The 27,995-nt window shown below is 40.7% G+C and overlaps 1 protein-coding gene across 3 annotated transcripts in view; it reads left to right on the forward strand.

The window, feature by feature from the left end:
* The window catches only part of FSTL4 (follistatin like 4), a 340,016-nt gene that overhangs the window by 304,071 nt on the left and 7,950 nt on the right, over window positions 1–27,995 (forward strand). Inside the window, exons 8-14 of one of the 3 annotated variants that reach the window (XM_083600096.1) lie at window positions 976–1,096; window positions 14,822–14,983; window positions 17,272–17,406; window positions 19,472–19,498; window positions 23,045–23,163; window positions 24,992–25,141; window positions 27,888–27,995. In XM_083600096.1, coding sequence (XP_083456222.1) covers window positions 976–1,096; window positions 14,822–14,983; window positions 17,272–17,406; window positions 19,472–19,498; window positions 23,045–23,163; window positions 24,992–25,141; window positions 27,888–27,995 — 822 coding nt within the window. The remainder of the gene's footprint in view (window positions 1–975; window positions 1,097–14,821; window positions 14,984–17,271; window positions 17,407–19,471; window positions 19,499–23,044; window positions 23,164–24,991; window positions 25,142–27,887) is intronic. The other 2 variants (XM_083600097.1, XM_083600098.1) reach the window with 2 other exon arrangements.

Here is a 27,995-nt window from a genome sequence, read left to right on the forward strand (position 1 = left end):
TCTGCCTGATGTTTTATTAGCCTTATTGCATAATTGGAGGTATATAAGGCACTAAGGCTCTGCATGTAAAGGATTTTATTTAGCATGTGTCATACATTAAGCTAATTAAGGGAGGGGGAAATCATTCTTTAACTTAATTAAGTATGGTTTTTAAATGTGTACTTTTGGGTTTTGTATAAAAGTATCAGCACTTCAGCAAAATCCTGCATGCTAATGAAAGCAGAAGAAAAGCTGCAGCCTGTGTTTATTCCTCGATATATAGGCTTAGGAAGCATCATTTGCAGTAAACCGATAAGCAGAACGCAAGGCCAACAGAGCCACATTTTGAAACCTAGCAGATATTTCAGCTTTTCTAACATAATTATAATTCTAAATTACACCGTAAGAACTAGAAGTACAGAGCAGAGTTCTTCTCCTTTTTTCAAGCAAAAAATAAAGCACATTTTAGCCAATTAAAAATCAAAAGGATTTTTAAAAAGGAAATGCCCTTTCTTCTTCTTAACTCGTAACTAGGTTTATTGAACAATAGCAGAAATCATTGACACACAATGCTCTTGCAAATAATTGAAAGCCTGTTTCAGTGCTTCATTTAATAGACAGTGCTTTCATTAACCATATCCATAAACTAAAACCACATCCCAAAAACAGTTTGCCTTGTAATTTGTCAAGTATTCAATTGTCAGGCTGGATTATCATCATTTTATATAAGAGTCCCATTTATTTTTTTTAGAAACCAGGGAGCTTTTCAGATGAGTTAGTTTTAGTTTCTCCCATTTGTGTATTGGCAGGTTATCTCTTATTCATTCCATCTTACAAATCTGCGTATGTAAAAATACCATGTTGAAAATGTAAGCCCTGTTGAAAGCTAAGCAACTGTCAAAACACGCAAAGTGTTAGTGTAGCCACTTGCAGCATTTAAAACAAAATTGCTAAATGATAGGTCTTTTCCCCTCCCTTGTCTTTTGTTACTTACAGGATTTTGGAGAAGATGATTCTCTCTACATCACCAAGGTAACAACTATTCACATGGGCAATTACACGTGTCATGCCTATGGCTATGAAGAACTGTATCAGACCCACATTCTTCAGGTGAATGGTTAGTAAATGGCACATGTGACAATTCGCTGAAATGTTCCTGTGAGCAATGCTGAATGTTAATATTGTTCTCACAAAAGCAACAAAACAAAAGCATACCACATCTTTTCACTGCTACCCGCAGAAGGGGAAAGAAACCTGTTATATTGTTAATTTACACATTGAGAAACGGCAAGGGAAAAGAAAGCAGCAATAGAGAGATCAACCAAAGAGATATACAAAATATTTGTTAATTTTTTTTAATCTATAGCAGTGATGGGTGAAAAGTGGATTGGGAGCTACTGGGAGATCTCTGGCTGATTTGCAGTCGTAAGGCTTTCTGACTCCAAATGGCAACAGCAAAAAGGCACCTTTCCTTCTGATTGTGCTACAGGCCTTCACTTTTATCTCCTCCACTTCATAGAGTCCCATGTATACCCAGAAATCTGCTCTGGAAAGGTCCCCATATCACCTGAAGCAGATTTTGAGGGTGTGCAGGAAAGGAAAGTGAAATCAATTGCATGAGTATTTCACTCCTGCATAAACAGTACTGGATAAGGCCCTGTGTCTCACCCCTGGCTTGGTTCATAGCGTTCTCAAAAACAAAGCAGATCCATCAGTCCTGAAGTCTGCCTACCCTTGATCTACAGTTAATACAATTTATCAGTATAGCGGTTATGAATGTTTCCCAGGCCTTTGTCGGTTATCATCAATCTCGTGGGCTGACAACTGTTTCCTTGGGGTAAAGTTTTCTTTTCTTGGTCACTGGCAATTTTTAGCTGCAATTTTATGAATAGGGCTATATGCAGCTTCCAGACAGGGCTCCAAGCACAAGTCTGAAGCAGGGTTGTTGTTTTTAGGCCAGCTGAAGAAAAGGAGAGATGAGCTTGCAGGATGGGCTCTGCTTAAGGAACAGTGTGTGGTTAATCCATTGTGGCTGGGGGCAACAATTTGGTTTGACTTATGGGAATACTTACATTTTGTATGTGCGTTCATATATACGCAGCTAGGTGGCCTGTGCATGTTTCAGGGAGGAAAAGAAATCCCTTCTCAAAATGTTCTTTGTGTGATAATGAGGAGTGGTTTACCCAGCAGGGCAGATCAGCAGCAATACCTCCTGGCAGGAACGCCATTGTTGCTTTTACCAGGAAGTCTGAGGCAGCAAAATCAGGGCTGTGCAGGCAGACAGATAGAGCCAATCCAGCACTCCTGCTGGTGTGCCCCTGTGGACCCAACCTTCCTGCACTACAAACACACACACACCCCTCCTGGTATGCAGCAGTAATACCTCTTCCAGGAGTGTCTGTTGCTGCAGCTCCATGATACCAAGTGGCTTGCTGCTGATAATTTCTGATAAATGCTGGATGGGGTGGGGGTGGGGGAAAAACATTTTAAATGTATATTTTATTTTTTGTATTTTCTTTGTTGTTTTCCACCTTAGGCAACTCTGGGAGGAAGGGCAGGGTTAAAATGTTAATAAATACATAAGCCAAACAGCTTGCTCCTCCGCATCTTTTCAGATATTCTGGAATGTTACTGGTGTCAGGCAGCAATGTAGATTTGTTGCCATCCCTGAGAATCCAAGCCCCAGAAGGCTTTGAAACTTCAAAAGATGATTGCACAGAGTGGGACATTGTAGACAGTAGATCAAATCCAAGGCTTCCTCCAACCTGTCTTTTCAGATACAACAAGTTGAGAGGGGGGTATGTGTTCTTTGTAGATGAAAGCACAGGGAAGTGAGTTTCATGTTTGCTTTTATATATATCTGTAAAACCCTGTGAGGCATCCTCTCCTCAAAGGGCATCCTTCTCATTACAAATGTTCTTCCTTGTTTGCCTTGTAATACACCCAAACAGCCAAGTGCTAGCAAACATGTCAAGTGTGCGGACATCAGTTTCGACAGAGTGGTGTTGGAGTCTTATGCAACACTGCAGAGTGATGCCAGAGCCTGTGAGAAAGATTTGTCTGATGCAGTGTGGAAGGCTCTTGTGCTACCTCTTGAGATTTCTCCCTAAAGTGCCTTGTTGCAGCTCTTAATGTACTTCACCCCCATTGCACAACTCTTCTTTTTCACTCCAGTGATTACACGTTCCGGCAACTGATGTTGGGGCAGTGGATCAAAAAAGGATAGCAAAACAATGCCGTTTGACCTACAGAAGGCAGTGCTAGCATTTCAAGATGGGTTCTTCTTCAGGGATTGCTTGCATTTCATGGTTTTGCAGTCCGGGGACAAGGTTTGAGCCTTTTCCTTGGACTGAAAGGCAGAATACTAACAAAGGCAAGGAACATGAAATTAGACTAATATATAAACAAAGTGAACTTGGCAGAAAATGACAGATAATATAATAGCATATGATAATATATTTTAAATGCATAGAGAATCAGCATTTGGGAAAATAATGCTCTAGTTTGGTGCTGCCATTATGAGCCATACCATAATACCTATTTCACAAAAGAACCTGGACCAGTAATTCAGATTGTAAGAAGCTGCCTTATTATAACAAATTGGGCCATTGGTTCATCTCGCTCAGTACTGCCCACAGCAGATTTCCAGGGTTTCAGACATTTCCAGCCCTACTTTAAGATGCCAGCAACAGGACCTAGGACATTCTGCATACAAAGCAGAAGCTCTGCCATACATGCTCCCAATGTTCACACAAATACGCTAACAGTAACTAAATATTTAGGCCTATTCCTTTTCCTTATCTCAAAGCAAAGGCACCCCGTGGGGCAAGTCTGTAGATCTTAGTAAATGCTGGTGCAAACCTCTTTTTTCCCTACCACAAAATGTGACCCACAAATACTTAAGGATTATGTTGATGAACACCAATAGTTTGTTTGTGCACTTTCACTTTGCACTGAATATTGCACCCATTTAGCACATCTGTGACCAATTCCATGAACATGGTGCCCAGTTCTCATTCCTTCTGTTGTTGAAAAGAAGTGTGTTCTTTTTCATTATGTATCTTCCAGTTTGGGGACTGACACTTTGCAGGTGGGGGAGGCTCAACCTCCCTCCCTTTCTCTCTCATCCTGTAAAGCATATTTTGTTCTTTTGTGCACTCTCTCCTTACATCAGCTTCCCATATCAACTGAAGAAGATGGCGATGTCACTCACCTTCTTAGTTCCAATCATTCTCCCATTCAAATCTCTCTAGAGACATCACTACCTATTTCTTAAGAATTATTTTCATCGAGAAAGCATCAGACAGCTATCCTTGCCCATTAGCTACTCATCTGCTATACAAAAGGAAGATTATCCAGCAGCTGTAACACTAGGATAGCGCAGACACTATCCTAAGGAATATGCATATGGCACAGAAGTTTCATATGTCTGCCCTTAGAACCTGTGCATAATCTGTAAGAACAAGTGTGTGGACCTAGCATTATCTGAGCAGCATGGGAGATGATGCAGGTGTCTTTCCAAGACTGCTCCAGCAGTCAAAAAGCCCAAGTCGTGCGGGAGGAATCAGAGAAGTGACTCCTTCCCTTGTCAGCCTTATATCTAACAGGAAATGGATCAGTCCCTGTGGAGGCTGGTCCATTAAGGCAAATGGGGCACTGCCCCATCAACCTCTGTCTGCCCTCAGCCAGTCCCCACCTGTCTGTCTTCTTTCTTACAATCAGTCCAAGGGGTGACACTGTCTGTCAGATTTGTACTCCTTAGTCTCAATGTTGCCCCTTAAAGAACTCAGCGGGAAGGATGGGAAATAACTAGTATTAGTTGGATCTGCCTCTCTTTGGTTCTGGCTCCACCTATTGTTGGTCTCCCACCCTTCCATTCAACCAATAGGCACCAGCCACCACTGATAAATTCTCATGTGGGAAAAAGCTGCATTGTGTGGGGACCTTCTATGCCAGCAGGGAATTCGGACATTACCAAAGTTGTGTGGGAAAGACACATGACACAGAGCTTCCCAATCCATTGAAAGAGTGTAAAAGAGGAGCATGAAGTAAAATATGGGACATTTTGAATAGGATAGTTTGAAACAGCACCATTTTGTGAAAAGTAAAACTACCGATGTTTCTCTAAGTTCTGCTCTCTTTCACAACATTTCTTTCAAGAAGATGGAATGAATCTGGTTCAATGCACTCTGTGCCTGTGAATAGTTAATAGGGGTCATAAAGAAACGTAGGTATGCTGGTAATATGCTTTCTCCCCTTATATGTGCTCATATCACATTAGAGTTTTGTATTTTATACATCAAGTTTAGCGAAAGAAAAGCCATTTATCATTTCTAACAGAAAGCTTTTTTGGGGGATAAAGAGCCTCATAAAACAGTAATCTGCTATGAAAATGGATAGTTTGCAAACCAAAAGACCCCTGAGTGCCAGGAATCATTTTCCTTGGTTGCTGCTCCGTAGAATAAGTTGACATAAATCATCGTAACGTCTTCCATGAAAATGGCTACCAAAGGTGGTTGGCTCCTCAATCCAATTTCAGAGATCATCCAAGAGAGCTCCCTAGTAATAGACAGCCATTTGGAACAATGTAATGTGTGGCAGTCTGGCATTTAGAAGAAAAACAGAAAGGTAGAAAAATTCCTCCAGTTTTAGATCACAATCAAACGGCATATGAGCGATCTGTCCATGTAAATCATTGATGCAACATCACAATGTTCTTTCAGCTGAGAGCTTTACATATGAATCTGAGTAGAATATTTTGCCTGCTTGCACATTTGGGCAAACAGGGGTTTTTTCCCCCTACTCTGTACTGGATTCAGGAGGTGTTCGTGTTTAGAGGTCAGTGCTGTTAAATGGATTGGTTTGGTTTCATGGTTAAGTCGGTCACATTGCTGGCAAGGAAGTGTGGGAAAGGTTAAGGTTAGATAAGGCAACAGGTGAGCACCCTTAGGCACTGCTATGGATTGTGAAGGTCATAGGGTTCATCCACACTTCCATTTGCCCCACTTATTTCCCCTGGAAAACCCATGCTTTAGTGCTGAATCAGAGCAAATAGCAATCGAGTTTTCCACAGAGCAGGTTTCCTGGGGGGAAAGCAGTAGGGCAAAGGCAAAACCACTTGGACCCGTGTCTAGATAGCACAGGACAAGCTGAAAACCACTCTGGCCCATGCTTCCTAGGCCTGGTGTGGACAAGGCCGTAGCCTTTTCTGGAGACCCACCTGCCACATCTTCCCTGAGTTATGGGGCCTTGGATGGGGTGGGGCAGGAAGGGGCCCTGGCTTTGGAGCTGTGCCTTGTCATGCACTTTGAAATGGGCAGCTTGACTCACCCAAGGCTGAGCTTAAGTTAGGTTTCCACTCTGTAGATTTAGCTTAAATAAAATTTGGCCCTAGTTCAACTCCTCACTTATGTCTCACCCATTTATTCTTGGTTTCAGTCACAGATAGATTGGTACATTCATTCCTTGCTACCAGTGCACAATTGGCAGTTGCCATCACCCTCATTTCATCTCTGAATCCTCCATTTAAGGGAATAAAAATAAAATATTTAAAAGAGGTTGGGTGAAATCAGGAGTGTATTAGAAGTCCAATGCTCCTTTGGAAAATGAAAGACTAACGTGCAGTGCCCACTAATCCTTCTGAAATGGTGACATAGTAATTTCACTTTGAGGCAATTTTAATGGAGAACTTTGATTCAGTACTGTAGGTGACTAGTGACAGTCCTTTCACAGGATAAATGTGTGCATTCAGGGCTGCTGCTGAAACATATGGGAAAGCTTTGTTCCATACTTCTTTGGGATCCTCAGAGAAATAAGGCGATACCTCAGCCTTTATTAATTCCAGTTGACAAGTCTTGATCATATGGCACTGAAGTCTTTGTTACTTTTGCCACTGGAACAACCACCTTGAAAGCATGCACCTATAGAATCCTATCCAAGCCTTCTGCAGCCCTATTCTCCGGCCCATCACTAGCTAGAACTGAACAGGCAGATCCCAAGAAGACAACCTTCAATGGTATCTGCACAGCTATAGAACTCTCTACCCAGGGAGACTCAACAAGCCTCCCCTTTTCCTGTAATTAGATGCCCATTGAGAACCTAATTTCAAAACAGCCCATAAGGCTTTTTACAAGTGTGTTTTATGATGCTTTTGCATATAGTTATGCTGTTGCAGCCGCAAACATATTTAATTAGTGTGTTGCTGTTATGCTATTTTAATGCTGTGAGTTGCCTTAGGAAAGTGTTTCGTTCATTCTTTCTTTTAAAAAAGGATGTTAAATTAATAAATAATAGAGGTCTAACAACAATGACTACTTTGCAAAGCTTTTAAGGTTCACTTGGTAAATCACTGTGTGGGAAGATGGAAAGGGAATTATTATTGTTGTTTAAATTTGACATGCCTACTCAGAAGGAAGTCTCACTGAGTTCCATAGGGCTTGCTCTCAGGTAAATGAATTTACCTGAATTGCAGCCTTAGCCCCTGTTCACAGCCTAACCACTTCTATGAGCACATTAATGATGATGATAGTGAAGAAGTTATTGCATGAAGAGACATCTTCATTCGTTTCAACTGAAGAGAAAGTAAGATGACCAAGAGGGACATTTTCTGCTCTAGTGAAGTGAATGAATAATCCCTTCAGCATAAAAGAAGCCGTGTGTGTGTGTGTGTGTGTGTGTGTGTGTGTGAGAGAGAGAGAGAGAGAGAGAGAGAGAGAGAGAGAGAGAGAGAGTTTTCTTACTCTAGACTGGAGCATGGATGTTGATAAAGGAAATATGGATTATTTATTTAGAAATGTGTACCTCACCCTTCGAATGCTTTTGCACTGCTAAGAGCAGCTGACGGTTAAAATACAGTATGCTGTCCAGATGCTCACTATTGATTCCCATAATAAAAGAACAATAAAAAACAAGCCAATATAAAAAATTAAAACAGGCACAGCATACAAACCCCCCGAACAGAGTGCACGGTATAATACACCACCTGCCAGGCAGAAACTAGCTGGAACAGAAATGTTTTCACCAATCGATGGAAAGCAGTGAGGGAGGAGGCCAAATAAACCTCCCAGGATAAGGTCTTACATAATGCTGGTTGCAGGAAGGAGAACACAAAAACCAGAATGTAGAGATTAGGCAGGCTGTTGCAGGAGGAGTGGGTTCCTTGAGAATTTTAGAGCCAAGCCGTTTAAGGTTTTAAAGATAACACCAATACTATGGCTTGTGCTTGGAAACACATTGGCAACTAGTGCAGTTGTAGCAGAATGGGTGACATACGACCCCGTGGCCAAGCGCCCACGAGCATGAGCCTTGCAGCTACATTTTAAAGTTTCCCAATGTCTAGCTCAACAACTTTTCCGTCCGGATTTTCACTGTTTGAAATATGGCAACCCTACCAATGTCACCTTCAAGGCAACTCCATGTTGAACATACTACAATAATCCAACCTGCATGTAACTAAGCTGTATGAATTACTGTGGCCAGGTCTTACGTTCTGAGGAACAGGTGAAGTAGGAGCTCCAGCCTAAGGACCACCTTACCCTGTACATTCCAAGTGGATCACTGAGATCACCTGGGGAAGCACCAGTGCTATGTTTCTAGAAAAAGAGGTGCTGGAACTCACCATAAACGCCTCCCTCTTTCTCTTAGAATGATAATGGCACCTACCCGAGAGATGCTGGAACTGAGTTCCAGTGAGTTCCCTCTGGAAAAAAGCCCTGGGGAGCACTATTAGTATTAGAAGTCATGCCTTCTGTGTTGTGGAGCCATCTCTGTGGAACTCCCTCCTACTGTGTGGAGGGAGCCAGTGTGGTGTAGTGGTTAAGAGCGGTGGTCTCGTAATCTGGTGAACTGGGTTCGCGTCCCGGCTCCTCCACATGCAGCTTCTGGGTGACCTTGGGCCAGTCACACTTCTCTGAAGTCTCTCAGCCTCACTCACCTCACAGAGTGCTTGTTGTGGGGGAGCAAGGGAAAGGAGATTGTTAGCCTCTTTGAGACTCCTTAAAGGGAGTGAAAGGCGGGATATCAAATACAAACTCTTCTTCTTCTTCTCCTTCTCCTGGAAGTCAGACAGGCACCATCCCTGCTGAGTTTCAGATACTTGGTTAAAGCACTTTTTTTCAAAAGGCCATTGCATCATGAACACTTTCCTGATGTTTTAAAATATTCTGATGTTATTTGTTCAAATTCCTGAGATCTCAAATTCCTGAGGCTTTAAATTTCTGAGGCTTAATTTAGATATTTAAATTTTATATATTGTATATTTCTTATCATTGTAAGCTGCTTTGAGACTTAGGTAGGGAGAAGTAGATTAAAATGTTTCTGATACTGTGTTTTAATTGTTGTAAACTGCCCCGGGAGCTTAGGATGAAAGGGGGCGTAAATAATCATAATAATATGTGATATATAATATTGTTGCACGCCACTCCAAACGGTGCCAGATTCCAGGGGTTCCAAGTGCTTACCCAGGGTTCTTGTTTCCTTTTGGGAATAAGGCACAGCAGAGATGGTGGTGTCTTTATGATATATGGTTTATTTACACATATATACAACCTGAGCTTGCAGTAGACGGGTCTACAGCATTAACACCCCAAAAGGGTCTTGCTTCTCCCGTAGCCACAGCCTTGGATTCCAGCAGAGTTCAACCATTTCTCTGCCTCTCTGGCTTTCCAGCATGCTGTCTTGCTTCTGGGATGCAAAACTCCCCCCTCCCCCACAAAAATTGTCCCAGTGATTCCATGTAGATGATAAATATAATGAGGAAACAAAGCTGATCCTTATGGGTCACCATATGCCATTGAAGTGTCATATGCCATTTCCACCAGAAATGGAGTCTTCTGGAATAGGGCCTTACCCCACTCCAAAAAACAACTGGAACCATTTCAAAATGATGCCTCCCAATCCCATCTAAAGCATATAGTAGCTAAGATTCTGCTGAGAAGTCCAACAGGGGCATATTTACCTTGCCCAATTCTCAGCATAGGAGAACAACAGTTTCGTTCCAAAAACAACACCTGAAGCGGGATCAAAGTGGTGAGTGTTTTAAACTCTCACTTTTTTAAAAAAAATGGGTCTTTTGCTTTGCTCATTTCGAGCACTGCTTGTTTAAGTAAAGTTATAGAGCTTCATCTTTGTTCTGCTTGTGTTGATTAGCTTTAATTAGCATTATTCACTAATGAAAGAAATACTCTTGCCGTTATGCTATCAAGCACTTGCAAGGATGAAGCCACATTCTTTGCTTAAATGGCTGGTGATGAATCAGGCTATAAAGAAAGTCAGTCAAGAAAGTCAGGTTAGCACAATTGATGGGCATTCGTACCAGAAGTGTTTAAGAAAAACAGCCCAGCATTCATCTACTTGCTTTTCATACAGACAAAACTGCCTATGAATCATAACCTCCTATGAATTTGATTGTTATTTTTTCCTAATGAGCCAACCTGCTTTTTTCCTCAGATGCAATATGACTTCAGTATGTTACCATCTGCACATAATTTTGCATTGTTCTACCCTAGATTCAAGGGACAAAGAAATTAGGTAATTAACAGATTTGTTTAAATATCATCAATCTGCCCATGTTAACAAAACCCTCAGTGAGTTTGCCTATTTCCTTTTATAGATATCCTTTGAAAACAGGTTATATTAAATGAGGATGCTACTCTCATGCCTATTTAAAGATATGATGTAATGCGTGCTAAAATTAGTTTGCCCATGGCTGTAATGAGAATTGCTCAGGAGCATAGTGCTATTAATATGTTGGACTTTTCATTCTTGTTAATTTACTAAGAGAAAGTTGGCTTTTGTAGCAGCCTCAGTACACAAATCTCTTTCCTTCAGAGAGAGACTCTAACAAATCTGGCATGCATTCTTCCAGACAGTTCATGATTAGTAGGCTTGGCAAAGTCAGAAAGCATACTGTCAGCCTGGTTAGAGACTCTTATAGTATGTGAAGCTTATTGTAATGAATGGCAGAAAATATCCTAACAGCACAGTGTGCCTTGATGGTTTTATGGATAAAATAAGGTAAAACCAAATGCCTGATTTAAAATGGAAGCAAGGTTCAGTTCCTATCTTCTCTCTCCACAATTGCCTCCAATCACTTCAGTTCAAGTTACACCTGAGCTGTCTTTTTTTACATCTTTGTAAACAAAAGGACTTGAAACCATGCTTCCCTTTCTGATATCGTTTACAGTATTCACCAGAACTATTTTTAGTTCTGGTGAATAGACTTAAGAACTATTTTAGTGATCAGTAGGTAGGTACAAGATAATGGAATTTTTTTGCGGATAGTCACCGGAAGGAAATAGCTCAAGGGATATTGTGGATGAATATAATTGCTAGATGTTCTTCCTTTCTGAAAATAGCACTGGGGACATATTAATTAGAAGGGTTCCTAGCAAGTTTTAATTCTGGGTTTTGGTGTTCCAAACTGAGTTACCACGCAAAAAAACAACAACCCCAACAACAACAACAACAACAACAAATCACACATTCTGCTTGCATCTAAAGTTTGTCAGCCGACATCATCCTCTTGAAAGTGCCTTCACTGTGGTAATATTATGAACTGAGCTAGCTCAGTTTGGTGAATATGGCCCCTCTGTGATACACTTTAAAAATATCTAGTCAAGTTCTTGCAAAAAATGCAACCTGGGAAGATTGGAGGGCTCTCACTATGTGTGCAGATTAGTGCCAAGATGAAATAATGGGGGGAATGAACGATAAGAGTTTTTCATGGATTCCTCCACTCGCAAATGACAAATTCATGTCAAAAGATGAATTTCACAAAGATTTGATGCATGCTGATTGTAAACAAAAAATAAGTATTTTTGAATCTTTGAAATTGTATAAGATTTGGTTCCAATGTGCAGTCTAATTTTAGTGTCTGTGTATTATTTTTCCACTAGAGCTGCCAAGACACGCTTTCACACCACTCTAACAGATTTTGCTTATTTTGCTTATTTGGGTCACACTCTACTGAGTGAATGTAGGATTCAACCCCTTCTTTCTTCAGTTCTTGTTTAAACACCAACCAAAACTATTTCAGAATACCATTTTAAATTGGATATATGAGGCTGGTTGGGGCCCATAGATCAGAGAGCATTCTCAGTATCACCACCACCATTTTTTTGCAGCATACAAAATCAAAAATGCAATTTTCAAAAATCCACACATACAGTTACATAAGAACCCATCCCTCCATTTTACAATGCTATAGGGAAAAAACCTTCACTATACAAAACATATGGCAAACACAAATGTGAGTGACATCATAACAATGTGACTAAACTAGCTTGGCTGAGGGGAAGGGAGGCAGCATAAGGAAATTACCCTAAATACACTGAAACACGTCATGGTGCTGAGAAGAAGAAAAATCAAGGTAGCTTTCAACAGTGGTGAAGTTTACTTTTTCAATACAAAATGCTGCTATATACAGTTGCATATCAAACTAGCTATTTGATAAATGTGTGTTTTCCTCAAATGGGGCCTTATTCTATCTATCCTTTAGAGACAAGTGAATTCAAACAACACTTTTTATTGCATCTATTCCGGTAGCGGAAATGTTCAAACTGTGATCATCTCAGAAATGCCCTTCAGACAGGAAAGCAATGTCTTCAACATGCTCCTTCAGGATAGATATAACTCTCACTGATGTTAATGGTGTTAATTTGTATTTTATGACAGAGAAGATTCAGCCCAAATTGCTCCCTGTTGCTGGTGTTTACAGTTTTATTTATTTTTACTCACAAGACACCAGGGAGAGGACACAGAATACTGCCCTCATTCTAACGTGTTTTCATGCCAATTCCACTTCATCACCTGCCTTTAACATGAAGAATGAGGGCGTTGCTCCTTGCTCTCTCAAGAAACTTGTGCATTTTTTTAAAAGGTTCACATCAGTGCTGGTATTGCATTCACCACCGATCCTAAGTTTTCATGAGAGCTTCTCATATTTTGCCTGCCCAAACCTCTGAAATATCTTGCCTTGAGTCCTGTCAGGGGGAAAGATAAGGTATAAATAAAAATATAAAATAATAAAATTCCCCCCTCCACCAGCAATTTTGCAGCCTGAAAAAAACATTGGGGAAAGACAGAGGGTATATTTAAGTTCAGCGTTAGTACACACCACAAGCACAGAATTCACCTCTTCAAATACCACCAGCACGGTACATCCCATCTGGGATGGTGTAAATCTGAAAATCTAGTTTTTCCCATTTCATCTCAGCACTAAACCAAACATAGTTTTACAGGCTGGACTACTAAAATGTTGAGTTGTTGACACCTATGTAGGATTGAGCTGTTGATGGCAAAATTAAGCAGTTTCTAATGTGTGCGTTGGTAATTTTTAAAAGCCCTTGGAGTAAATAAACAATTAGAGTCAAATTTGCAGCACAACCCGCCCCCCAAGAATTACTTATTAATCTCTCACGTTAGAATTCAGTAAAGACCAGTGTTTCTTTTAATAAATTATGTGTTATTTATTTATTTATTATTTCATTTAGCGAACTGCTTCCCATTACAAACCTCAAAGTGTTCTATACAAACACACACACACACACTTACACACTTAAAACAAATGCATATATATATATATAAACATTTCTTGAAACACATATAAACAATTTAAACCGCAACAGTATGTACATAAAATCATTCAAATCCAATACAGATATGAACTGGGATGAAGATTTCCATAGAAGACACAGCAAGAGGCAAAGAGAATAGAGATCTGATGTATAATAAGAGGGAGTTCTAAAAGATAGGGGCTGCCACACTAAAGATCTTGACAGCATTCAGAATGGGCCTCTTGGTAGGATGACATCTCCAGGATACTTTCTCCCACAGAATGCAGTGATTGGTTGGGTATGACACAGTCCTTTGGGTATCTTGGTCCCAACCCGTCTAGGGTTTACACACCGGTACCAGCATTCCATTATTATTATTTTATAAATAATTTTTGTTGTTTTTCTTTTTAAAAAAAACACAAAATATAACAGCCTTTCAGATACATATCAAATACATTTGCTCCGTCGAGCTTGTGACTTCCCTCCTTCCCTTCAATTGGTTTTCCAATTTCTAATAAATTGTATGCGCATTTTAACTGCCAGTTTCTGTCCTTCAATGTGTATATCAAGTCCATTTTTGCCCATGGTCAGATACTATTTTTACATTATGTTACAAGATTTATTTCAGTCCTGCTAGTGTCTTCACATTTTTGCAATTATCTTTCAAGTACTCAATATATTTACTCCATTCTCTTTGGAATTTCTGGTCGCCCTGGTTCCGGATCTTAACAGTCAGTTTGGCTAACTCCGCATAGTCCATCACACCAGTGCCAGCATTTCAAACCTAGCACAGTAGCTTATTGGTAGTCAGTGCAACTCTTTCAGCAGCAGTGTAATGTGGTGTGTGTGTGTGTGTGTGTGTGTGTGTCAACTTTAGAGTACACAATCCAAAGCAGAACAGTGGCAGTGGAAGGTTGCCAACTCTTTCTCATCCTGCCAGCTGTCAACTCAAAATCATGCACCCAAAAGGTGCTTTTCTTTCTGCAGGGAAAAGATACAGGCTTACCACATAATTTCCCAGCATTGCAGAAAGGTACTTGGAGTGCAGTCTTGAGCAGATAAATGATAGGAAAGGAAAAGTTTACAGCCCCTTAAAACACACACACACACACACACGAGAAAGAAACATGAAATAGCACATAATGTATGGTTTGTATCCATAATGTTTGGGTCCTCTATATCCCTAGCTGCCACAACAATACCGTGTTGTATGTTGTTGATGAGTAAGAGCTGACACCTAACAGCTTAGTTTAAAGCCACCCATTGTTTTGTTTTTTCTCTCTCCACAGTGCCACCAGTGATTCGTGTGTATCCTGAAACCCAGGCACAAGAACCCGGGGTATCAGCCAGCCTCAAGTGTCATGCTGAGGGGATCCCAAATCCCAAAATCTCCTGGCTAAAGAACGGCATTGGTGTCATGCCCAAATTGTCTAAGCAACTGATGCTATTAGGTAAGGGTAAGAAAAGTTTGCTTTATCTGACGTCAAATGGAACCGGATTTTTGCTTTTTCTCTTTGCAAAATCAACACCAGTCAATGCTTTCTACGGCTTCTTAGGTAAAATCTGGATCAAGTGCTGCTGTATTGGTTGAGATGAAAAATAATTGGCCCTGTGATGCACCAAATGGGATGAAAAATAATTGGCTCTGTGATTCACCAAATGAGCCTCAATGGTGGATGCCCTATGCAAGGGATTTTGCTGGCACCATGGGACTTTCTCCCCTTTCCCCACCCCATGCATCCCACATACCTCCTGTGTGAGGGGTAAGGAGAGGGGGAATCATTCTGTCTGACAAGCTGAAATGCCTGTGCTGACAAACAAAGCACAACGCTGGATTCCTCCAGTACGCTATTTCTTTTCATATACGTATTATTGGAATGAACAGAACATTATTTTCTGGAATTAACAGAGCAGGCCTGTTGCACATGGGTGGGTGTGGAGACTCCATGGAACAGAAACTACCACATCCAAAGCCCTGTTGGATAGCAGGGTGGGACAGTTTTTTGCTCCATCAAGGGTGTGTTGGGGTAATGAGGGGCTCTAGAATCCTGTAGGTCCTTGATTGTGGTTCAAGGACCCGATCCCCGCTTTGTGGAATGAAGACACACAGACACAGAGTATAAGGTTAATGGGCAAGAAAAGGCCACAACTTTATTGATTACAGCAAGTGAGAAGGTATTGGCCTAGGCATTGGACCACGACTCATGACGAGAAGGCGGAAAATGAGGCGGAATGACTGGCGCAGCAGTAACTTAAACTGCAAACCACGCCCCCTCCAAGCCGCCCGGTTGGGCGCTTACCTGTGGGCGTGGTGTGCCAGCCAGGTGAGTGGGGCAGGGGGCATAACGCCCCCTGCATGTCGCAGAAATTGCGTCCCGCCCACAACACCTCCCCTCTTGGAGGAGGAGAGGCTCTGCCGCAACAACCCCAGGATGTGCTCCTGGAACACCCTGTTTCAACCTTCACCTCTAGCAGAACAGCTACTTCTGGGGAGTCCTCTGCAGGCATATTGGGTGGGTGTGTGCTCTGGCAACACAAGTACCATCCTACTAGTGGGCCTCTCACCTTTATGCAGTATGTACACGGCTCAGAAAGCCCCTCCATGAGCCAAATGCTGGCTGAGGGACTGTGCCCTAAAGCAGCTCTCAATTCTTTTCATCAGTTTACAGTAAATTTCTCAATTCCTGTATAATTGCCACTTTTAGTATCTTATATTCATAGTGTCAAACTGCCTGTAAAAAAAGCTATAATCAAAATTAATATCCCAAAATTCATGTACAGGCTTTTAAACAGACTCTGGAAGGCCACATGTTTTTCAAAGAATTTTACAATGCTGCTGAATGGAAATGATTTTATGTGGTTTTACTTCATTTTTAATGGTAAGTTACTGGCCGGCGAACTGTTTTAGACTGTTGTTTTAAGTGGTTGGCGTTACCGAAATGTGCCATTGTATTTTATGGACGGTTTTGCTTCTTTGTGAAGGCTTTGCTTTAAAAGATGCCCTAGAAATATGTGAATAAATACAAGAAATAAAAATATTATCAGAAGTTCAAAGATTTATCCATCTGATAATATATTGTCTACTGACATTCTCTTATTCTTAGAAAGATAAGTAAACTTTTGTGACTTTCCAATGCCATGGTAACCAATCATTCATCCTCAGTATTTCTGGACTTCTTCAACTGTAAGCAATCTCAATTCTGGAACAATGAGTTCAAAAACATAATTGTAAGGCTGAAAGCCTGAATTAATGCAGTAAAATGAGTGATGTCTGGATTTATCCGGAATTTTGGACTCGTGCGGAGCTTGATATATGGGTACCCTCAAAAAAAATTAAAATTTGGCTGTATAATTCGGAACCAATGTGATTTGAATAATGTGATGTGATTGGCCTGTTAATAAAAAATTTTTTTAAAAAAAAAAGTAAGGCTGAAACCCTGTGTTGTATCCCACATAGTTGCTCTGTTACTGTTAACACAAGGACTTCCTCCTGCACCATAGAACTTCCTTTCCTCTTCTCTCTCTCTCTTCCCAGTCCTCCAGAACAGATGGGCAGGTGTGCAAGGAAAGGAAAAAGTCCTTATGCTAACAGAATTACTTTGTTGGATAAAACCCTCTGAGACTATTTGATTTCACTGGAACTCTCTGTCAAGTAACTGCGTTTAAGACTGCAGCCTAAAAACCTCACTTTCCAGAGCTTGTTACAATTTATAGCTTTTGTGGATCTTTTTTGTTGCAGCAAATGGAAGCGAACTTCACATCAGTAGTGTCCGATATGAAGACACAGGTGCCTATACTTGCATTGCTAAAAATGAAGTGGGAGTAGATGAAGATATTTCTTCTCTCTTCATTGAAGATTCAGCTAGAAAGACTCGTAGGTTTAACTTTTACACACACTTTCTAAGCTCTTTACTATATCTAAGGTTATGGTTTGAGTTTTAAAACTGCGGATTTAATTGAATGGTACCAAACTGGGTTTTGCCTGAGTAAAGATTCACATGATCAAGCTTAATTTCAAAGTAGCTGTCTGCTTCCCATTTATCACCAACAGTAGTTAATTAATTACACAATTCTAAGGGACTTTGTGGTTCCATTCACTGTTGTTATTTAAAACTAACAAAACTCTGGTTAAGAACTTCCACATTGTTCCTTAGTAGTCTGCTCTAATATATAATGAGTCTGAAGCAAAGATGTATTTGATCTTCACTCCTGAAATTCTGCATGGAACATGAGAAATTTAGTGATGGGTAGACCTTCTCTGTGGTTTGGAATTAAGCCTAACTCCCACCCCAATTAGTTCAGCAAACATCCAGCACAGTGTAACAGCAGCAAGAATGCATTGGCACCTAGAGGTTTTCCTGCAGACTCTGCCTCTTTTAGCTTGTCTGGAATACTTGCTGCCATATTCCCTCTTCTAGTAAATCATTCAAGGCTGGGGATTATGCAGATGGTTCCATCCAGGTCAGGAGCATTATAGGCTATGGATAAATCTCTAGACCCTGTTATGACATAATCTAGAACACACCAGGGATTAGAAACCTTCAAGCTTGCTGTGATTATCTTTATATCCCCATGATGTCCTCCATGAGATCATTGATGCTGGGGCAGCAAAATCCATACCTGTGGGGTCACAGTATTATCCAAGGCCACCATGCTCTGGCCTTATTCTGATGACATCTGCTGGGCTATGTTATGGCGTAGAGTTTAGGGGTATTCTTTTGCTCCTGTTTTGGAGTTTAAAGTGCTCACAAATCAGACCCATACCACTAATGAAACCTTATGGAAGTCTTGCTTATAAAATATCTGCAGGATGTCTCCTGATTTGAAGAAATATGTGCAACATGATACAAGGTTCAGCTTGCATAGCAGGGAAGAATGCAAGATTTTTCATTGACAGTCATAGAATTACATTCTTTGCCATGCTAATTAAAATTGCAGTCAATTTGTATCTCTCATTTTCTTGATGCCTAAAGCCAACAAGGCACTGCTGCAAAAGAAAAATATTTGAAGCTATCTGTCTATTGTTTTCAAAACGCAACACAAGATTGGTCTCACAATCCTTTGTAGCATCATGGCAACCATTGCATAGGACTGTGTACAGCCAGCTTTACACATTACTTTTCTAAGATACGCCAACAAGATATTGCATTTAAAAATTTAGTGCATGAATTTGACAAACATGTATTTTCAAATGGGCATATAATCACAAAACAACAACCCCTAGGCAACTGGGATTGACTACAGCTCCCTAACAAATGTGCCTTCAGTCACCAACGCACAATGGAAGATCAGCCCCAGGCATTTGTTCCACAAGTAAGAAATGTAAATAAATATTAGGGAAAGGAATAATAGTAATCTCCATGGCAAGGCTGTTTTTGCCAAGAGAAGGCTGTAAAAATAAATTAATTAAAAAATAAAACTTTGAACATCAAAATGCTCATTAATGAATATTAATGAAAATAAAGTCTGCTTAGCATTATGATTTCTGTAATTATCTGTTAGAAAATGCATTGCATTTACAGCAAGCTTTCATGTGGTTACAGCGTCTGTGTGATTCTACAAGATAAAAGGCCATTATTGTGGAAAGAGGAGAACTGTCTGCTCATGAAGAGACATGTTTTGTAATCTTTACTTAGGCAAAAATAAAAAATATTTAATTTAATGAGAATTTTCTCTCTATAAAAACTTTGATGTTTGCTGTGGGGGAGGGGCAATAGATGCTTCAACAGAAAAACTGAATTTGGTGAATTTTATTTTGTCATATCTTTACTCAAGTGACATCATGTGTCTGAATTAATACTGTAAAGCTATCAGAGGAAAAACAATTTTAAAAAACCAGAATGTTAAATTCCTTTAATTGCTGCAATGAAATTTTGACAATGTTTTTTTTTTCCTTTTCTTGATCATTTTCTGGCTCTCCCATTTCTCTGATGCTGCAGTTGCAAACATACTGTGGCGAGAGGAAGGTACTGCAGTAAAATTGTCTTGTTGTAGTGATAATGTGCTTGTCTGCTTTAATAATTCCATAATGGACCATTCTCCACTGATTTGCCACTAACTTTAGCAATGTCAGCAGGTCTCAGCTTAGCACGCAGGCAAACCCAACAAATAACTGGTAGGATATTAGTGATGCAACTTTTCTAAAAGACTCTTAAGTTTCTATGATAAAGATTTTCTGAGCAGGCATTCAGAAAGTTAACAACATTTGAAAACAGTATGTAATCATCTTAAGTATGTAATCATCAGCAGAAACACCAGAATGAAAGTCACAATTTACTATACTTTAAGTGGAATGTAAGTACTCTAATTTACACCAACAAATCCTGCTGTTCTTTGTTCATTTACATCACTTGAACAGATGTTTATTTTCTAGGCCACATATTTCAGCTCCATATTTTTTGCTAAATAAATATCAGGAAAGCTGTTGTTCTCCTTCCCTTCAACCATGTAGAACACTGCTTACTCCAGTGACAATTGTTTATTCAGCTTGATCAGATTTATAGTGAATCCTACACTTCTAGTCTCTGTGCAGGTTAAAATAATCCTTAAAACCTTAATGGATTTACTTATTGAGGTCTGATTCATATATCACCACAGAAGAGCAAGATGTGTTTTCCTTGGCCTTATCTCATGTCACCATGACGATATATTAAAAGGCTGGACCACATATATGTGCAAAAGCTGGTCAGGGACAGTTGAACAATTGGTTGTTTAACTTATTTTGCCATGTTGATCATGAGATGGCATGTCCTAGTGGTTCACTGATTGGGCATCTATCGCAGCTGAGATGAACTCAACGTTCCACAAATGGATGAAATAATTGGCCTGTGTTGACTCCATCCAATTAAGTACCTTTAGTATCATAGGATCACCGGGTTATTTCTTCTTCCTAGAAAAAGGAATGCTGCAATGCTGAAAGGGCACTGGAACACTTACATGAACATGATATCCTGCATCGATCAAATCTTTCCTTGGAGTCAGAGAAGCAGGAGTTAGCTCTACCATCAAAATACAGTTTTTTCACAGAATACTAGAGTGGTTGTTTCTGATGTTCTAGGCTTGTGTGCCCATTCAGGAGAAGTGTGCCATAAATGGGGGAAAGGTAGTTTATCTGTAAGATCTGATATAGAAAATTTCAGGCTATGAACTTTTGTGGACTTATATAGATTACGTAAATTAAATAAACTCTAAAAAGTTAGTAGCCTGATATTTTTAAAGTTATTTTTAAGTAGCATGTTCGGAACTGGCATATAGGAGGGACAGGGAGTTCTGTCCCTGCTCCAGAAACTTATGGCATTTCCATGCAAGGAATAGGGACCTTTCCTGCTTGGATTCTTTCCTTGGTCCTGAAGGGAAACTTCTTATCTTTAAGAGCTCTCTTCTTTAAAATGTGGTTACTTGGGGCAGGGTGTACATAGGCTTAGAAAACTTGAGTCATGCAATGCTGGTTCTAATGAAGGCTAGAACATGGACTACTGCATTTTCCTCATGGAAAATTCACCAAGGCTATGATAATAAACCACTAATGCTTAAGCAACATGAAATTGAGTCATAGCATTACCATAAATATCTGCTTTAACGGCAGGGCAAATGAAAGCTGAAATGTGAACATGCATTTTATCAAACGATCATAAAGAACAGGGTGGTTAATGTGCATGAATCTGAATATAGGCACAGTTCACACTTACCATAAGTTAATGCATGATTGTTATCATTTGTTTTAAACTGTCCCAACTTTAAACATCTGCAGAAATGTGCACTCATTGCATCAAGGGCCAAATCCTGCTTTCTAATGTGTGTATTCAGTCCTCAATGAAATGAAGAGGAACTGTGTGCATGCGGCAAGAAAGGGTTTTGGTCCACATTTGTTGAAAATGTCAACCTAAGATATGCCTGAGGTATTTTAGTTCTTCAGCAGTGATGATAACATAGGAATTTGCTAGCCGTGTGTTCAGAAAATGCATGATCCCTCACTGCAGCATCACATTTAAGGATCATTGATCCTAGATCCACTTTGATGCCTTAACTGGGGTATTTCTGTGGTATAATTCAAAGGCTAAACTTCATATATCAAATTCTCAGCACACCAAACGGATATAATAAAAGCTATATAATGTGCAAGTGTCATTGTGCTTTGACGCTATGGAATATACACCAGAGGACTCAATCTTGCAAATACTCATTTTCTATTGCATACTTGTTTGCAAGATCTGTGACTCCAGGAGCAGTTGTACTGAAAAGCATGATGAATTGCATCAATTTAACAGCAACAAAAAGCAAATATTGCATGGTTGTTACTTATTTTTTAAATAAGCAATATTTTCATGATTAAATTGTCAGTGCACAATCTAGCCAAAGTTAGGCACTTCTAAATCGAGCCAATTTCAGTGAGAGTACTCTCATATGCTTAATTATTTCCCTTTAAATAAATGGAAATGGAAAATGGTTACACTTTGGCTGAATTGTGCACTTTGTGATTCCTTGATTTCCAATCTTGGAAGCGTTTAATGTCATCCAGTAACTTTTCAAGTCTGAACAGGATACACAGTTTATTAGCTTAAAAACAACTATCATCCACCAAAGGTAACTTTTTTGACAAATTGAGCTTTCATTTTCTGTACAAAACAGTTTACAGAAGTAAAACTATGGAAGTTTGGCAGATAAGTACACTATCAACTTTATTTGGGATGACAGAAGCCATTACAATACCGTATCTGTAGAATATATATATACATGTGTAGTGAAAGGATTTCTGATGAGAGTGATTGAAAAGCATACAACGTATTCATTACTGCATTTGCATGTAATGGAAAATGAAGTATACTAGCAATGTTTCAGGACATTTCTGATTAAGCAGAAATGTAGAATACAATTCTTTTACTAGAAACTCACTGACAGGCTATTTTTTCCCCTTAAAGCTTCTGGAATGCCCCAGTTTTGATAGATGAGTGCTATTGCAATGCTAAAAGATTCCACATTTGTGAATTACAGTTTGCAAAATTTCAAAAATGTTTTTGCTTTGGTGGCTATAAGGATTTGCCCCCGCCTCCAAACGTTCTCTAGCCACTGGGGGAAAAGTAGTACCCTCGACAAGTCAGCAACACCCCTTATTCCAAATTGTGTTAAATGCATGGTTGCATTCCAGCATTTGAAACATTTACCTGGAAAGGGGGAAAGTATTAGCAAACTGCTTCTAATGCAAAGGAAAGAAACCTGCATATTAATTTGATTGCAAAACACATGATCCCAAGATACTGTCTTACATTTGTAACTGTTACCACCAAGGCAATACATTTTTGAGCTTATTTGTACCTCTTTCCTCACACCTTGAAGCCCTACTTGTGACATGAACTTTAATTTTGTGAATGCACCAAAAGCATCCAAATCTCTAGGGGTTTTTTGGTTTCGTTTTGTATAGTAATTTTTATTTTTGAGGTTTAGCCTACTTTTTTTGTTCTTGGACAGGAATTTATGACATGTTTTTTCCCTTGCTTTTTTGTTTTCTCTTCAAGGGCTCAGTGTGGGAAACATGTTCTATGTCTTTTCTGATGATGGAATCACAATAATTCAGCCAACTGACTGTGAGATCCAGAGACACATCAAACCAAATGAGAAAGTTTTCTCAAGTTATGTAAGTTTGGGGTAATTAATCTTGGTCTTGCATCAGGAATGTAAGAAGTCCTTGTATTCCTTTCCACCCTGTATTCATCGCAGGCAGCACTGCTTTTCTGCCGCAGTTCAGCTTCTGTTAAAAACTACATTATTTATCTCACTGCCTGCTGTGGCAAAATTGTGAAAGTTATATATTGTACATGTAAAGAGGAATTCAATGTTGTGCTATGTTGACCACACCATCAGCACAAGCCTTTCAGAGTGCTGGGTGGAACAACCCCTTCATCTCCTCTATGTGCCGGGGGCTCTCTCAACCTGCTGAGGCAATTTTAGGACTGCAGAGGGAATGGGAGGGAAGCCCCATCGCAGAATTGGAAATCATTGCACAGGGCTTCCACTGGTGGGACTTGTGAGGTGAATCCCTACCATAATTCTTGTAATTATGCCAAATTTATAAAGTTTAGAACTGGAGTTTCATAGGCCTACAGTTCCATACATTCATCTAAATAAACCACAATGTGAGGAGCATATTTTCCTAGCCACCCAAGTTCTATTGAACTGAAGGTTGAGAAATTTATCAAGAAACTCCTGCTGCCAAAACATATGGTTTACCTCAGGGTAGACTCTACCTTAGCTAACTTGAGGCCCTGTATTGTGAACCACAAGTTTCATAACTCAAATATGGCTCTCCCAAATATTCAATGGCTACATTATTGTTTGAATATAAATTTCAGTCTGTGATGGCTTAAAACAGGCGTAGGCAAACTCGGCCCTCCAGATGTTTTAGAACTCCCATAATCCCTAGCTAGCAGGACCAGTGGTCAGGGATGGTGGGAATTGTAGTCTCAAAACATCTGGAGGGCCAAGTTTGCCTATGCCTGGCTTAAAATAAAGCTGGCTTTGTACCTCAGTTTTGCATGTCCATTCTTCCCACAGCAAACTGGGGAAGAAATTTCTACAACTTTGAAAGATTTGAAGATGTTTTGTAGGGCAGGGAGTTGTTCTTACTTTACTAATTTAATAGCTGAAGAAGGAGGGCATCCTGCACTTAAAACCTTTTTTTAATGCTCCATGTGCTCTTGGAGCGATGTGAGGCTCTCTGTGCACAGGCTTCCATTGCAACAGTGTTTCCTGGAACATGTGTGTGACTACCGTAGTTTTCGCTCTATAAGATGCACCAGACCACAAGACACACCTAATTTTTGGAGGAGGAAAACAAGAAAAAAAATATTCTGAATCTCAGAAGCCAGAACAGCAAGAGGGATCGCTACGCAGTGAACGCAGCAATCCCTCTTGCTGTTCTGGCTTCTGGGATAGCTGTGCAGCCTGCATTCGCTCCATAAGACACACACACATTTCCCCTTACTTTTTAGGAGGGAGAAAGTGAGTCTTATAGAGCAAAAAATACGGTATATGACATTGTGTGGGCATTCCAAGGAGTCCTGCAATGTGGGATCCTGTGTAGAGAGAATCTGGTGCCACTGCAAGCACACACATGGCCTTTATAAATGTTGAAATGCAAGAGAGACCCCTCACATTTAATAAGGTAGAAATCCCAGCAAATGAAAATTCCACTGATGCACTACCACCTCCACCTCCCTCTTTGGAGGTCTCTTCAACTTGGCCTCAGCCCCATCAAATGACCAAAAGACAGGTCCCCCAAAGGGTTTGCCAGAGAACTAGCTCAATACCACAGGTTAGATCTATTACTCTCAGCACACGCCATACCTTCAAGGTCTCATTGTTTTACCTTCTATCGTTTTCCTCTGTGGCAGCATATAGCAGACTGCCTGGATCACAGCACTGAACCTAAACTTATTAAACCTGCTTTCATTATTTTATTTCAGGCAGAAATCTGTCCTAGAGTTGAAGGTGAAGCCATTCAGTCCTGCCTCTGGGCTTCCGCTGTCAATGTCAGAGACAAATATATTTATGTAACACAGCCAAAGTGGAATAGAATAATGATCCTTGATGTCCAGACTCAGAAAGTCATTCAGGTAACTTCCCAGGGGCAACTGAATGCTTTTGGATGGGGGACAAAAGGGTTTCATACTGCCAAAAATTTGGCCTCTTCCCAAAGGAGGTTCTAGCTATTGACTTTGTTAGTAGATTTGTAAAAATACAAATCTGCGGCTGGGTTAGCAGCATGTTAGGAGTATGGTAATAACCCATGCTCGACATCCTGAGGTGGCTACTAGAAAGAGGATCATTACTAATCATGTCGCTAATAGTTTGACAACAACATTTTGACACTATAATACCTGTCAATTGAAGTCCTCTGTTAACAACATAGGTTGTAATATGTAATGCTGATAACTATATATGTAGAGTATTGTCATATTCTGAGGCTGCAATCCTCTACACATGTACCTGAAAGTAAGGTCCCACTGAACACAGTGGAAACTTACTTATGAGAAAGCAAACACAGGATTGCAGTTTCTGTAAGGTTGTAATTCTATGCACTGAACTCTGTGACACTTTCAAATAAATATGCAACCCAGATACTAAAGTCAGTTTATGGCTTTATGGCTAGCATCTTAGGCCCTTGTCATGTCCACAACACCTCTTTCTTATTCAAAAGGCTGCTACAACATGGCTACATGGAATGGAAGCATGTGTAGATGAAGGGATTCACTGAGTGCTGTTCAGAAGACCTGCATAAGCCCTTGGTGGGTGTAGTGGTAGAGAGCCAGTTTGGTGTAGTGGTTAAGAGCGGTAGACTCATTATCTGGTGAACCAGGTTCGGGTCTCCGTTCCTCCACATGCAGCTGCTGGGTGACCTTGGACTAGTCACATTTCTTTGAAGTCTCTCAGCCCCACTCACCTCACAGAGTGTTTGTTGTGGGGGAGGAAGGGAAAGGAGAATGTTAGCCGCCTTGAGACTCCTTCGGGTAGTGATAAAGCGGGATATCAAATCCAAACTCTTCTTCTTCTTCTTGGTACTTCCAGGAGGCTGAGGAAGAGACTCAGTATCATTGCTGACATTTGTCTTTTGGTGCTGTCAGCCTCCTCTGGAAGACAGATGTGAGGGTCAGCTGTTTGTCATCTACCCCCCAAAAAACTGCATTTATGCCAAGCTCCTTGGAGTGTAGCAAGACCAGTACCACAAAATGCATTGTCAGTTAACTTTCATTTTTGCTTGTTGTTCTTGTTCTGAAATCTAGATCATTGTTGGTTTTTGTAATATTGAATCAGTTTGCCAAATTGTTGGTTTTTGCTGCTTTGAATTTACATGTTCTGTATGTCACGGCTAAAATGACTGCTGTTTCTTTAATGCAAATAAAGCTGGGTTAGCATGAGTCAGCGGTTTGCAGCAGGTTGTATATATAGAGTGAGAAATGTTAGTTTGTTGCTGGGTTGGGGTTGGTTTGTTGGTTGGTGAAAGCTGGTAGTGTTGGTTTGTACAGTTGGTCAGTCGCTTTTGCACAAAGACTTTTAAGAATAAAACTCTGCAAGGATATTCTTGTGGACTCTTTTATGCCGACAAGGGTCTGAGGACCAGGCTGAGGAGACAAAGGGAGGTCAGAACCCTTTCCTTTATTTTTTTGCTTTTTACAAACACTGACACTGTATTTTGTATTTCCTGTGTTCTCCGTTTTGAACATTTGCTGTAAGCCACTTTGGGCGCAGCTCATTGTGGAAAAGCGGCATTTAAGCAAAGCCAACCAACCAACCCATCAATCGATCAATCAAACAAAGAGTGGTTGGCAGGGGAGGGGTGGCACAATGCAGCTCATCTCCTGGCAGCGATGTTGCTGCTGCTTACTGGGAGACAGAGGGTGAGGCCAATGGTGGAGGAAGGGGGTGCGGTGGGTGCAGGCTACCTGGGGTGTCATCACTGAAGGGGGGTGACAAAATGACAAAAATCTGAGTTAAAAATAATAATTGGGCTGACGAAACTTTATAGTTCAGTCAACAAATGCAACGGAACGCAGCTGGCACTGGGCGCCACACTGCTGTGGCCAGCACTTACCACGGGGCCTGCAACACGCCCAAGTCATGCTTCTCTCCTGGGAGTGGCGTGCTGGCTTGAGCACCTGCAGGCTTGGCGCTGCCTGAAACAGCAGCGTGAAGCTTGCGTCTGCCCATCTCTGCTCCTTCAGCTGCCGTACAGCGGAGGGAGAGGCTGCAGAAAGGCTCTACACAGCACGCCCTACCCCCCATGGGCAGCTCGCCCTGCCCCCGGGTGCAGGACTCGTGTGCCACACCAGGCACCCAAGCAGCTAGCTATGCTGCTGGGTGAGGCGCTGGGGAAGTTGGCACTTTGTGGGTGGAGATCATTTAGTTCCCCGCCAGTGTCCCTGCTCAGTGCCAAACTCCCTACCATCTCACCGCTCTTCATTTCAGTAAGCAACAGTGTCGCCACTGCCAGTACTGCTCCTAAGAGCTATGTGGTTCAAACTGCAGAGAAACAAAAGACACAGGTACCATACTGGTGTGCCACACCATCTATGCTATACATCTGGGTGTAAATTGTGTATAGATGACAGGACTGGTGTGGAAGCAGCTATGGTATGGCATCAGCTGCTTTGCTGGCAACAACTTACAAAGCAGGTCTCAGTATGCCAGCGTATTAAACTGGGTGCATACGATGACATGTAGTGGTTTGGTGTCTGACTTGGACATGAAATGCAAAATGTGCACAAAGGCTTTCTTAATAGCTTACAGACCCTAATCAAATGCATAACTTACATTCTTTTTCATAAGGAAGAGCTAATGCAACTTTTTTTTGTTTCTTTGAAGACTTTGGACACTGACCCTCTACCTGTAAAATTACATTATGATAAGTCACATGACCAAATTTGGGTACTTAGCTGGGGCGATATGAAGAAGTCTCATCCGGTTTTGCAG

Source organism: Podarcis filfolensis (assembly GCF_964270895.1).
Source record: "Podarcis filfolensis genome assembly, chromosome: 2".
NCBI lineage: Eukaryota > Metazoa > Chordata > Lepidosauria > Squamata > Lacertidae > Podarcis > Podarcis filfolensis.